Here is a 12,820-nt window from a genome sequence, read left to right on the forward strand (position 1 = left end):
GCTACCCCTGTCAACAGGCCAGTGTTCGGTGCAAACTGTTTGCTCTTATTGCCAGTAACTGAGAACATCATGCATGAAAAGAGGAGACCACTTGTGCCTGGATATACACATTTGAAGCTGACAACAATCTGCATAAAAGCTAAGGATTGTGCCCAAGATGGTTTGTGCCACCAGGGGCAGGAGAAGGCAGTTCTCATACATGTGGTTTTTAGGATGCTTGGTCATTCTGTATGCCTTTGCACATGGAGTCAGCCCTGGGATGAAGGCCCTCATGCTAAAAGCCAGCAGAGCTACAGTGATTTGCAGGAGCCATGAAGCTGTGTAACAGCCAGCTGCCGGTGATCTTAGGTCTGAAGTCAGCGATCAAGTTACTCTACACAATTCAATTATTTTTGAGCCCGAGTGACGGTGACTCAAAACAGTCCCCTTCTTAAAAGGCCTCAAACATTTCTCGCTTGCTCCAGCAAAAGGCAAGAGGTGCTGCTGGCTTTCCACAGCAAACACCTCTAACTGCCCTTCTGTTTTATATCAATTAAAAATGCCAAGATTTAACTTGTTACTTCCCCATGTGTCCTGCCTATCACGTCTTCTGCCACTAAAGCAGCTGTCTGGCTGTGTCATGGCAATGGTTTACTCTATCACCAACAAGTAATGACACCCCTCAAAAACATAGAGGAGACCCACTGAGCTGCCAGACCCATGAAAAAACTCCCTGGATCAGCTTAATAACCTCAAGCCTCCAAGCCCTAGGGAACCCATTTTGCAAGGGCTGTGTCAGGAGGACAGCTTGCCTCCCACCCAAGAGACAGCCACCATGAACATGAGGTGTGAGGCTACTGCAGTGTCAGAATGGGAACCTAAATTTCTTCCACCTTGATCCCATGAGATTTAGCCTGGAGGGGGAGAGAGAAGAAGTCTGCCTTATTCCAGGGCACTGGCAACTCATATAACTAAATCATCCTCAAGTCAGCTCTGCTTCTGCATTGTCTTCATTGATTCTCGAGATCTGGATGTGGAGAAAGATCCTTAAAATATCAGAAGTGACTATTTTGGAGCAAAATATGTAGCACACAATATCTGGTTAAAAATAAAAAAAATATACATATCTATAAAAAAACATGCTAGTAATCCCATTATTTATTTATTTATATAAATTTACATGTATTTGTTTGAAGGACAGTTAAAAACAAAATGCTTATAGCCATTTCTAATTAAACCAAGTGTTTCATTAGTGTCCTATTATTAATCACTTCTTTTCAAAGACTAGTTTGACAGAGGTTGGAAAACAGACTTAGGAAGCACAACAAGGGTGAGGGCAGCCTGCCTAGTTTTTCCACTGGAGTTCCCATTATTCAAAATGTAATTTTGAAATGCTTAAAAAAACCCCAGCAAAATCCACTAATAAGAAAAGTGTGCATTTACATCTGAAAAGGAACAGAATTTTTGGGTAAAGAGGAAAGGTGCTAGAAAAATGTTTTCCAGGTAAGGAACCCCAGGCACGATCTCAAACACTGGCCTTGCCAGCTTGTAAGCCACACCACCTTTCACATTTGCATTTTATTAGCCTGGTTTCCTAAGGAAACAATTTTACTTAATTACACTGCGCATGTACAAACGTACCTACACACATGGCTTGTCTGACCTTAACCCTGCCACAGCTGTATGATTTCAGCAGTCTCTACTTGATAAACAGGAATCTCCAAGGCATTAAAGTGCTTCACTGTTTGCGAGAACGAATGCCAGGTATAATAGAGAGGTTGTAGTGGTGCTATCACCATGGGAAGGCCTAATGAGCTCAGCCTTTGGTATGTATAAGAGAATACATATGGGAGAAAGAAACTGGAAACCAGATTTACTAATTCCCCTGCTTGTGGAATTCCTGTCTTTTACAGGCCAATCTTACTCTAGATTATTGGGTTGGCTGAAAATATTTCTTCTTCCCTTCCCTGTAAAATACAAGGAGAATTACATTTGCCTTTCTTCACACTTTTAACAGGAAACAATTATTGCTGATGAATAACAAAGATTTCATTTTTGCTGCCTTTAGCTTCTTGCTGGAACAGGCAGCTGCTGTCTGGGCTACTCCAAAAGCAACCCCGTCTTAAGAGATTTACGTGGCTCATCACACCATTTGCCAACAGATGAAACACTGGTAACTGACCTCTTAAACCATTGCCTAGGAACCCTTCAAAATACTGCCTCACTGTCAGAGCTAATAGCATCTGTGGAGTGAGTTAGATATCAGTCTGCAGTGTATGGCTGGAGTATGAGTTCAAAGTCCTTAGGGCTCTGAGGAAAGAGGTTGAGAAAAACATTAATTATGGAGGTGGGTTGTTTGGAGGTTTTCTTGCTTGATTTTATATTGCTGTTGATGGGTGCATTTTTTTGTGAAGTATTTTCAGTTTTTATTTTTTGATTTTTTATGTTTAGGACTGAAGTTGCACTCTTCCTTACCATTTTAAGAGGAAGGCAACATGTTAAAAAAGCAAATGCAGTATCTTTCACAGAAAATTAATCAAGAGGCTTACTCAAGCCTTCAGAATGGAGAGCATCAGCAAATCTGATGTATGTCAGAACGTCTGGATGAAAAAATAAAAAACCCATCCTCCATCACAGCAAATTCCCTGCAAAAGCACTTATATCCTTTCCTAAAGCCCATGACAGAGATTTGAAACATAATTGTGCTGTGTCAGCCTAGGAAGTCACCCTGTGGCAAGGACAAACTGAAGCAGTTGATCCATGTCCTTTCAGGGGGCAGCAAATACAGAGCTGTACAACTCACACCCCAGCACTCATGGTAAGAGAGTTGAATTGCTTTGTACTTGCTATGCGCTAAAAGAAGACACGTGATGTGCAATAGTTCAATTAATGAAAATTAATGAAACAACCTGATCATGCTTCCCAAAACATCTACAATGTGCTGTTGTTGGTCAGTGACTGCCAAGATATTTTGCTCTATGGATATTCTACTGTTTGTCAGCAAACAATAAGGAATTTCTGCTTCACGTACCCATGTCTTTAATGGTTTCCCCAGGCAGCAAAGGTGGCTCTTCCATTTCAGCCAATTTATTAGCCTCCCTCAGGACCTAGGCAAAAGATACAAGTACAAACAGAAATTCATTATGTTTTCATAAACCAAGAATTTTACAGTCACAGGTCAACAGTATCAAGGACAACAGATATTCAAAGATCTTGAAATACTGCCTAGGGTCTCTTCAGAGGTCAACCCCAGGTTCTGTACTTTGGCAGCACACTTCCCAGCTGTCCATTCTTGCACCAGCTTTCTCTTGCCCAGGCCACTTTCACAAGTCAAATTCCCCCCACAGTTATGGACAGAGCCAAAGGAATCAGTTCCCTTTCCAGCTGAAGTGCTCAGCGATTACCATAATGACATCAACTATTCAGCAGAGCAATTTCTAGTTTACACTGAGGAAAACTGAAAAGGACACCTTGGTCACTCCACTGTGCTCAGTGAGAGTCCTACAACTGCAGAAGTCCTGACTTAGTTACAAAGGTACTATTTGGTAATATACAGGAGGTACAGTTTTGATTTTTTTTTTTTTTTTGGCTGCCAAACAAGCCCTTCTTCACTTTCATGTGGGTTCATGTTATACCACAGAGCATGACTTCTCAGACCTATGATTGCATTTACACAAAGATTTTCACAAGAACACCTGCTATCATAGGCAGATGGACATTTTAGGAGAGCATGACTGTAACTAGGAAAGCATAACCTGAGGTCTAAATCTATAAGAACTAGGAGAGGAATGAAAGTATAAGTGATCAAGATTAAGGCTAAGTCTGTGTGGCCAAATGGATTTAATCATGCTGTCCATGCCTCAAACTGGACAAATGACCACAACCTCAGCAGTACAGTTTGCTCAACCTCTTAACACAGACAGAGAGCAGGTTAAGTCAGTCCAGACTCTGCTTCATGCTATAGCAGCCACAAAACTTTGAGTTCAAGGTTGGCATGTGTCCCACCTGGTGAAGGCAGGTAGAGGGAGCTCATTGCTGCTTACAGCTGAATGTGCAGGCTCACCCAAAATGTTTTTTTTTATCATAGTGCAAGGAAAGAGAAAAAAAATTGCTTCAATTTAGTATCAGGAAATCCCTGTAAAGAAAATTCAAAGACATAGCCTAAAGTGGCATTCTAGAACCTGACAAGTCTGTGGTCAACTTTCATGTAGGATTAAGCCAGAGGGAGAGCCTCAGGGAAGAAAAATTCCCTAAACTATGCAAAAAAAAAATTGGAAACAAACCTAAAGAAAGCCCTTGCCACAATAAGAGCACATTCCAGCATTTTCACACAACAGATTGATGCATAGATGAAAAGATTAACAAGATCAAAGACTTCTTGAGAACAAGATGTACAATTTTAAAAATGCATTCAAAAGACTCTTAGAAAAAGAAAATTAATAATAAAAGCAAGAACAGTCCTGGCTTCCTAACAGAACTCTCCCAACTGCACCCACTTAGATCAGGTCTTATCAGGGAGGCTGCCAGAGCAGCTGGGCTGGGGTTCACAGGATGAGTAAGGAGAGGTCACCACTGACAGAACTCACACTGGCAGCAACTTGCCAGGAAGTTTCTCTTCCCCCACATCAGCAACATCAGTAAAAATAAGGCTTTGCTGGTATAATGAGCAGAAATCAATGTTGAGGACTTCTTGTCAGCACAGCTGTGTTGGCCAAAGATCACACACCCCATCAAAGCCCTGACTGAGGGCCTCCCTGACAAAAGCCTGTGATGTAGACCCACTCTCAACTCCTGTGTGTCCAATTTTGCGCTTGAGTAACAGCCCTGAAATTAGCAGAATAACATCTGGATTATGATAAATGAGATGGAAGCTTCTGGCTAATTAGCTCATAAGTGGTGGTCATCTTTTTGGCCTTTTATCTTGGAGGGACATTAATGAAAATACACTCTGCATTCAGAACATGATCACAGCTTCTTTGAGAAGGTCTGTACCCGACGCAGGCAGCTGCTGCTGCCAGGGTCACTCCGGTCAACAGCTGGACTCACTGCTCTCCTGCAGATGTCAGCGGGAGCACGTCCAGCAGTAAACATTTGGGGGACTGGGTTGTATCTCAAGCCAAAACAAATATGAGGTAAGACACATAGAAAGCACTCGGTATGACAAACATCTGCTGAGGTGGCAGAGGTGGGTAGTGCTCAGGTGAGTTTTAAATCCTTCTCTGCAAGTGGGAGAGAGAAGGAGGAACAGGCTAGCAGTATGAAAGACAAGGACCTCCATGTCAACATCATTCTCTAAAGACAAGTTTGAAAGCCTTTCCAATTTAAGAAGTGTCTCTTCTAAGTCTAATAAAATCCATCTGCTCACTCACACTTCTCTGAAATGTCCCCAGGATCAGAGGAAAGGTTTAGCAATCCAAACCGGTGCTCACTTCAACGCAGGGTGGCAGAAGGCTGGCTTCCTGCAAGCACAGCACTTCAAGGTCAGCCTCCTTGCCTCCTCTCTTATTATTTTGGGTTTTTTTTGCTACAGTCTTGAGGACTAAACTCATTTTCACCACCCCTCAAGTGACTTCAGCACAGTACCTATCTCAGGTAACAAAGCACTGACTCCATGGTGATTTCAAAGGTGCAAGCACATAACCCCTGGACAACCACCATCCTTTCCACGAGGCTGAGACAAACATGGTCAGAAAGCCGAGGACAAACACTTCTCTGTTGTGTCAGTCTATGCACTGTCTGCTCAGCAGTAGATTTTGAATGAGCCTCTCGTTGGACCACTGGCACTTGAAACCCAACCTGGCAGAAACCAAGAAATGAATGGTAGGCATTTTCCTGAAACCCACCTCCATCAACGGCTCCTTAAAATTGATTCAGAGAAACACAATCTGTGTGGGGCTGAAGATGCAGGCAGCAGGCAGGAGAAGACATCTGCAGTACCAGCCAAAGACAGGGGCCACCAGCAGGTAAGGGAAGTGGGTGGGATAAGAGAAGAGGAATTTTGGAAACAGATCAAGGAGAAAGAATGGTATGGGACAATGCACATGAAGCTCTGAGATGACGTCAGTGTCATAAATGGGCCCTTTGCGCCTTATATGACTAAGGAGATGACATGAAAAGCCCTTCCATCTTACTGCCAATCCTCCTCTCCCCCTCAAAATCCAAAAATGGTTCATTAAACTGTGAGAAAAATCTTTTTTTGTACATTAGCCTATTTTCAAGACTCTAAAAATAACACTCTTGGGCCCAAATTTAGCCCTCTGCAAACCTTACAAAATTAAATTAAGAGCACCAGTAAGGCGAGGAAGCAGGGAAGGGAGCCAGGGACATGACTGCAGCAGCCTGGCTGCAGGAGAGGGACAGTAGCTGGTGACACATAAATGCTACTGAGGAGGTACCACATATACCTGCAGCTGAAATGTGCCACCTCCGTGAGCCTCAGCCTTTGAAATTGTTCAGTGGGAGTAAAACCAAAGAATTCTTAGAGATCTGCAATGAAGAACACATCCAGAGCTGAGCGAATCATTATTACTTAGGAATAGGACCACAATGACCACAATGACTTAGGAATAGGACCAGACACAGCTCTTTCTGTCATAATCATTACTAAGATGGTTTATGTAAAAAACAGATACAATGACCAAAAACCAGTGGAATATTCTGCCTTGCCTCTAAGTCAAACAAGGTCTTCATTATCTTTTCCTCACAAAGATGTTATGCTTGGTAAGTGAATCTCTGGAGTAAAGAAGTCCTGTTATACACCAGAACAGCCTTTATTTCTGTCTTCTTTCACCAAGTAACATCATGTACCCATTCCACCTGTCAGCAGCTCTCCCTCTAGATGAAACAGCTCTCTAAGAGTCTGAGAATGGGAGTACCTTAGAACCTAAACACACGTCCTGGCTCAGCTCAGAGGGTGCGAGGACTTCATGCCACCACCTACCTTTGTCCTCTGCTCAAGCAGCGACTTGGCAGAACAAACCCACACTGCTACATTCAACAACCACTTCTCTACTCCAGGATCCCACCTTGTGTAAGCTCCAGCAGTCACCCCCAGCTGAAGGTGCAGAACTCTCTCATGCCCTCCCAACTACTGCCCCCAAGACAAGAAAACCGCTGTTTTGTTGAGGCAACCTCCAGATCTGAGCAACAAAATAATCTCCTTTGCTTGCGTGTATGGGGTCAGGGAAAGAGATTTAGGTCCTGCTAAAAAGGTAAGACTGCTGCGATTCAGGGTACTGCAGTTCTGGCAAGTCTCTCCAACCACATGTTCACACTGCCTTCTAACATAGCAGCCAGTATGCTGCTACAAAAATCACTCTCCTGGATGATGTTCCTGCACAATTTGTGCAAGCAGCTCATCCTGAGCAGCTGCAGCCATCTGGGGCAGTACAGAGCTGAATTGCAAGCACACTCTACGCACAGGGTCTTAGAGGTCTGTGCACCACTGAATGCTGTTCTAGAAAGACCTGAGAGGGTACATGACACTCTAAATTCAGGGTTTGCTTTTTGACTGTGAACAAAACAGCTGATGTGCTTTCCTGTTGTACTGCCTGGTGAGGCGATTGCCTACCAGCAATACTGCACAGTCTGGCTGACAACCCCCATCCTGTGCTGGCTGAGGCCAAGCCAGGACTGCCTCCTCCTACCCTCCCTGCCAGTGCTGTCATTGCTTCAGTGTCTAGTTCAGTCGAGATGCCCAGGGTCCGCTTTATGACTTTTATAATGGAAGTTTTTCCATAACTGGATCATTTTGCCAGGACTAGCTTAGAGAATGACTGCAGGAGTGAAGGCAAGCAAAACCTGGGCAAGAGAGGGAACATCTTGGACCAACCAGGGAGAGAGTTATTTTATCCCTGGACACTGCACAAGCCTCCTGATAATGAAGATGCATGAGGAGAGCACCTGAGGTCTCTCCTAGCCATTTACCAGTTATTATTTTGAAACCTTCTCCTGAATGTTTGAGTCCTGAAACCCACAGAGGTCAGATTGTTTGGCTTCACGCAACTTAAGGGGAGAGAGGTTTGTATTACCAAATTGTTGTGTAACAGTTTTCCCAAGTCCACAGAGATTCTTCTATCCTGAGTCACAATAAAAATGAGCAAAAGGAATCTTTTCTGGCTTAGACAATATTAAAATGTACCCTTTTTTGTAATTTTTTTCCTTTCCTCTGAGTTAATCTCTCCTTGGTAACCTCCTACACACTCCAAGTCACTTTACACATTTTGAACACAGTTGTTGTGCATAAAGCAACAGCACTGGTTTGACACGTTCAATCTGACAGCATGAACACCTTGCTTCTGTATTACTCCTTTCCTCAAAATCATGTCTGCTCCACCTACTGAGAGGACAAGCTCTCCAAACTGGGAACTGCTTTTGTTCCAGCTACACAGTCCTGTTTCGTTTCCTACAGCAGGAAGGCAGTCACTTAACCAGTCCCTTGACATAAACATACATAACCTGCCTGTACAGACAAATATTATGTACACACAAAGTCCCCTTGCTTCTGCAGCCCTTGAACTCAGATTTGGCGTATCTCTGTCTATCTCGTGAGCATGCACTGGTCAGCAGCAACAGGTGAAAGACATGCTGCAGGGACAATATTGCACATGTTGTACATGTACAAAAACATACAGAGAGAATGAGTAGAGTTTAAAAAAATGTATCTTTTTAAATCGTGTGAAATATGGAATTGAAACTCAAAAGCAAAGTGAGAGGTTTAATCTCCTATAGAAAAATATCTCTCTGATACTTCACCCTTAAAGGACTACCTGGGAATATTCTGGTTGTACTTAACATATCTAAACTTTCCTTCGCTCTCTTTTTTTTTTTATGTCTTTGTCTCAAGAAATGGAAAATTACTAAATGCCCTCTTTAATCACCATTTTTGCAACTTTGCAGGCAGCGTAGTCAGTAAGCCGCAGGAATACTGATTTTGCCTGAACCTGGAGATCTACATCTGTGCTGGTCCCCCTAGGCACTCTGTAGCTGTCAGTGGAAAGCAGGATACCTAGGAGATGCACCTTTAGGATAAGTACCCTTCTTCCCACTGAAGGCTAAGAACTAGGGTAAAGGAATGTCAGCGCAGGTCTGGAAGGGCAAATCCCAATTCTGGTCCTTCCTTGTGGTCAGCATAGCAAAACCCAATCTCCTGGACATCCACAAACAACTGACCAGTCATATCCTATGCATTTCAGAGAAGTACAAATGTGCTGTGTGCAGAGAGGCAGCAGGGAATGAGCCAAGTCAGATACAAATATTGCATGGATTTAATTTAAAAAGGCATGACTCCAAAGCTTGTAAGACAAGTTGTCTTAGCTGAGGTAAAAAAGACAGCTTTTGTGTCAGAGCTGGCTCTTGTCTGCTGTCACAAAGAACCGCGTAAGGGAAATCAGCCTTCCTGCAAAGACTCAGCCACAGGATTACTTTTACATATTTGATTAATTTATTAACTTTGTTTGTAAATTAACAGCAAAACATATACACTTACATAACTAATGCTTCTCTGCTTTAAATGCCTTTTGGGGGGTTTTCAAACCATATTCACCTATTCCTTCCCCTCAATTGCTCTACTACTCCATCTCTTTTCCTCTTTCATGGCTATTTCCATCAGTCAATCAACGAAGGACAGTGCCACTATGGCAGGTGCATCCAGATTTATCATTATTCCAATGATGGTGTAAAAATGTCTGAAACAAACAGATAGAGAAGCTCTTTCCATTCATGCCAGGAAAAAATCTCCATAGCGGTCAAATTCTGTCCAGCTGACATTGACAGAAGCTACAGAACTGACACAGACCTGTGCAGAAAGAAGATGAGTATGCTTCTTAAGAACAGTTTTTCACAGGTGGATAGGTTTCTTCTCTAAATGAAACATTTCTTACAACAGGAAAAAGGGCACATATTTCCTAGCATTTTACTGCTAAGGTGCTTTTTTCCTCTCAGTGCTCAACCATCAGGACTGTGGAACAGAAGCCATGCTTACTTGACTGCAAACACTGCACTACTTTGAGGAGAATTTCAGCTGCCATTTATGGCTATTTCAAGTGTACTTGGAGAAGATTTGTGTGCTAAGATTCCTACTGGAAATGCAATAAAACATAAATCAAGCAAGTAAATGGACTTTGTTGATTATTTTTGAATCATTAAGAATACCACAGCAGAAAGACTATGGGAAAGAACAGAAATATCTCTGCTTGACTGAGGCACAGGGACTTTTCTGAGGATTATGACCAGATGGCTTGAAAAACTATGTTAGAGACATTCAGAGCAGCAAGATATTAATTGCAGAGAAATGCTTTATGTCTTACTCCTTTGGGATATTAAAAGTTCAAAGGGGAGAAGACAAAACACCATGGACACATGGATCATTTCAGAAGAGCACACAAAGAATCAAATATACTGTCCAAAGACCACATCAAGCCCATCCAGCTCCTAAGAGAGCACTTGGCCAAAGGCAGCCTCCTAGCTTGGTTAAAAAAAAACCAAAACACAAGAAGAACTTAGGTTATCAAAAAATGTTCTGACAACAGATCACGTATTACACTACTCTAAAGACAGTAGTAAAATACAAAGTACACTGCAACTGCCTTTTCATTACTCCTTCCCAACACAACTAAAAAAAAACAAATCACAAACTGTGATCTCTACCTACCATATATATTTTGAGAAAGCATAAAAGTGCTTGAGAAATCACTTGCTTACTTACCACTGTCTTGAAAATCTTTAAAAAGAAGCTGAAGGTTATTGTATTTAAAAAAAAGAAATACAGCCCCTAAAGTAATATAAAGAGAATCTTCTGCAGGAGGAAGCAGCCACCATGCAGTGTTTCCCTGGGGTTTTCTGCTTTGTTTTTTCTACGATGCTCTTCTCCACTCAGACCTGAATGTCCAGTGATGAAGAACAGCCTCTCTGGGTTCCCTGGGCTGGTGAGTCTCTTGGGCCCTCGCTGCACAGCTACAAGGCAAAGCTTAGAAGCTCAAAGGAACACATTGTTGAGGGCCACTCGTTCAACCACGGCTGGCTTGTCTCTTCAAGTTTGTATGGCTTGGTGCCTCAAGACAATTCTCTCATTAGGCTGACAGAAAGTCATCATTGACTCAACTCAGCAACGCTCCCTGGCACAGAAGGTTGCAGATATTATCTATTCAGACAAGTCCAACATTTTTTAATACAGAACATTCTTCACTGCCAAGGATTCCACATACATCTCAAACCACAACCCCTCTGTTCTCCACAGGCTGCTCAAAAACTTTGGACAGCACATTAGCTTGACTCTATCCTTTATTTTTACTGAATTTTGTTTAGCAAACATGCAAAAAGATTAAAAGTTTCAAGGAAACCATTAAAGTAGTTTAGTGAATTTCATATCAACAGTCTTAAGTGTTAGAAAAACACTCTGACCAAAAACAGTTATAAATTCTACCAACTAAAATAAGTCACAGAATACTGCCTCTGTTACTAAGAATTTCACTTTTGAGTTTGAGACAGATAATCATATATTTATAATGAGCAAACAATCATACAGACAGGAACAAAGATGTTTCATTCCGTGCAAACACATCTATGGAAAATCAAATCTTGGCAGGCACTGCATGCAATCACAAATCCATGTACTCCCTTTAAATACCATGCTTGTTCATTCCTGCCTGATCTGTCCTTCAGTTTACAAAACTGTAACTAACAGGGGGCAGCGGGGGAAGCCACCTCTTACCTGGTTTTACTCAACAGAAAGAAAATTCTTGCACTTTGTAGCTAGGAGAAATATGGCAATTGATTAGGAAGAGATGAAAATATTTTTGAGAACATATGAAGGCCATTTGCTCATTCTCCTTAGCTTTCCATTCCTAATAGATGGCGATCATAAATGCTTCCAGAGATTTCTTTCACTGTGTGTTACTCCATATTCAACATTTAGGTACCTCTATATAACAAAATTTAGCAGTGTTTGCTGTCTTTGCTCTTTTCTAACTAGATGAGCACTTAGGGAGTATTATTTCCATGTAAAGGAGACAGAAAACTGTCTGCATCTGGCTTTTTCCCCTATCTAATTTGCATGAAATCAATATTTTTCAACCCAGAGGTTGGCTACTCCGTGGGTTTGTTTCCTTGAAAGGGGGAGGTGCAGAAAAGGACTTACTGGAGAGAGGCACAAGGAGGGCACCAAGATTTTCCATCTCTTGGGATATTTTAAAATGAAAATTACTATAATTCTTATGAAATATGCAGCAGTTACTATAAACTGGAGTCCTCGAAAAATGTGGCAATGGCAAGGGCTAAATTCCACTCACTGACAGGGCTGTCCTCGTATGACCATGCTTATGGACAAGAGCATCATTCATTCTCCAGAACCAGTCCTTTGTGCCTTTGTTCATCAACAGCTTAAAGCTCCAAAGAAAGGAAGCCCATTTTCCCCAGGCACACACACGCAACTTGCATGGTCAAAATCAGAATTTTGAGATAGTTAAAATATGTTTCTCTGTAAGACTTCCTTACTTCTCTTCCGCTGTTCTTTAAGTCCCTCTGTTTGACACCTTTGATAACATAAAGCACTGCCTGTTCTTGGATTTGGCCCCTGGACTTCATCCCTGTGTACGAAGGGACCTATGGAAATACTACTGGCAAGTCAGGTAAAGGCCACTTCTGCCTGCATAGCTTCTACTCCTGTACGGAGACACGAAAACGTGAAGTGCACCTCCATGTGAGAACGGAGCCATGCAATGATGCAGAGAAATACACGGTCAAGTCTTCACACAGTGACAGTAGAAGATGAACAGTTTATTCAATTTCACTGCTGCATCACCAGCTCACATGTAGCCAAGTGTTTTGTGACCACAGGTCAATT

The 12,820-nt window shown here is 42.2% G+C and overlaps 1 protein-coding gene across 4 annotated transcripts in view; it reads right to left on the minus strand.

The window, feature by feature from the left end:
• MTMR2 (myotubularin related protein 2) overlaps nt 1-12,820 on the minus strand; it is a 62,880-nt gene that overhangs the window by 22,429 nt on the left and 27,631 nt on the right. For all 4 annotated transcript variants that reach the window (XM_053934922.1, XM_053934925.1, XM_053934924.1 and 1 more), the window contains exon 3: nt 3,011-3,086. In XM_053934922.1, the coding sequence (XP_053790897.1) occupies nt 3,011-3,086 (76 nt within the window). The remainder of the gene's footprint in view (nt 1-3,010; nt 3,087-12,820) is intronic.

Source organism: Vidua chalybeata, chromosome 2 (genome assembly GCF_026979565.1).
Source record: "Vidua chalybeata isolate OUT-0048 chromosome 2, bVidCha1 merged haplotype, whole genome shotgun sequence".
Taxonomy (NCBI): Eukaryota; Metazoa; Chordata; class Aves; order Passeriformes; family Viduidae; genus Vidua; species Vidua chalybeata.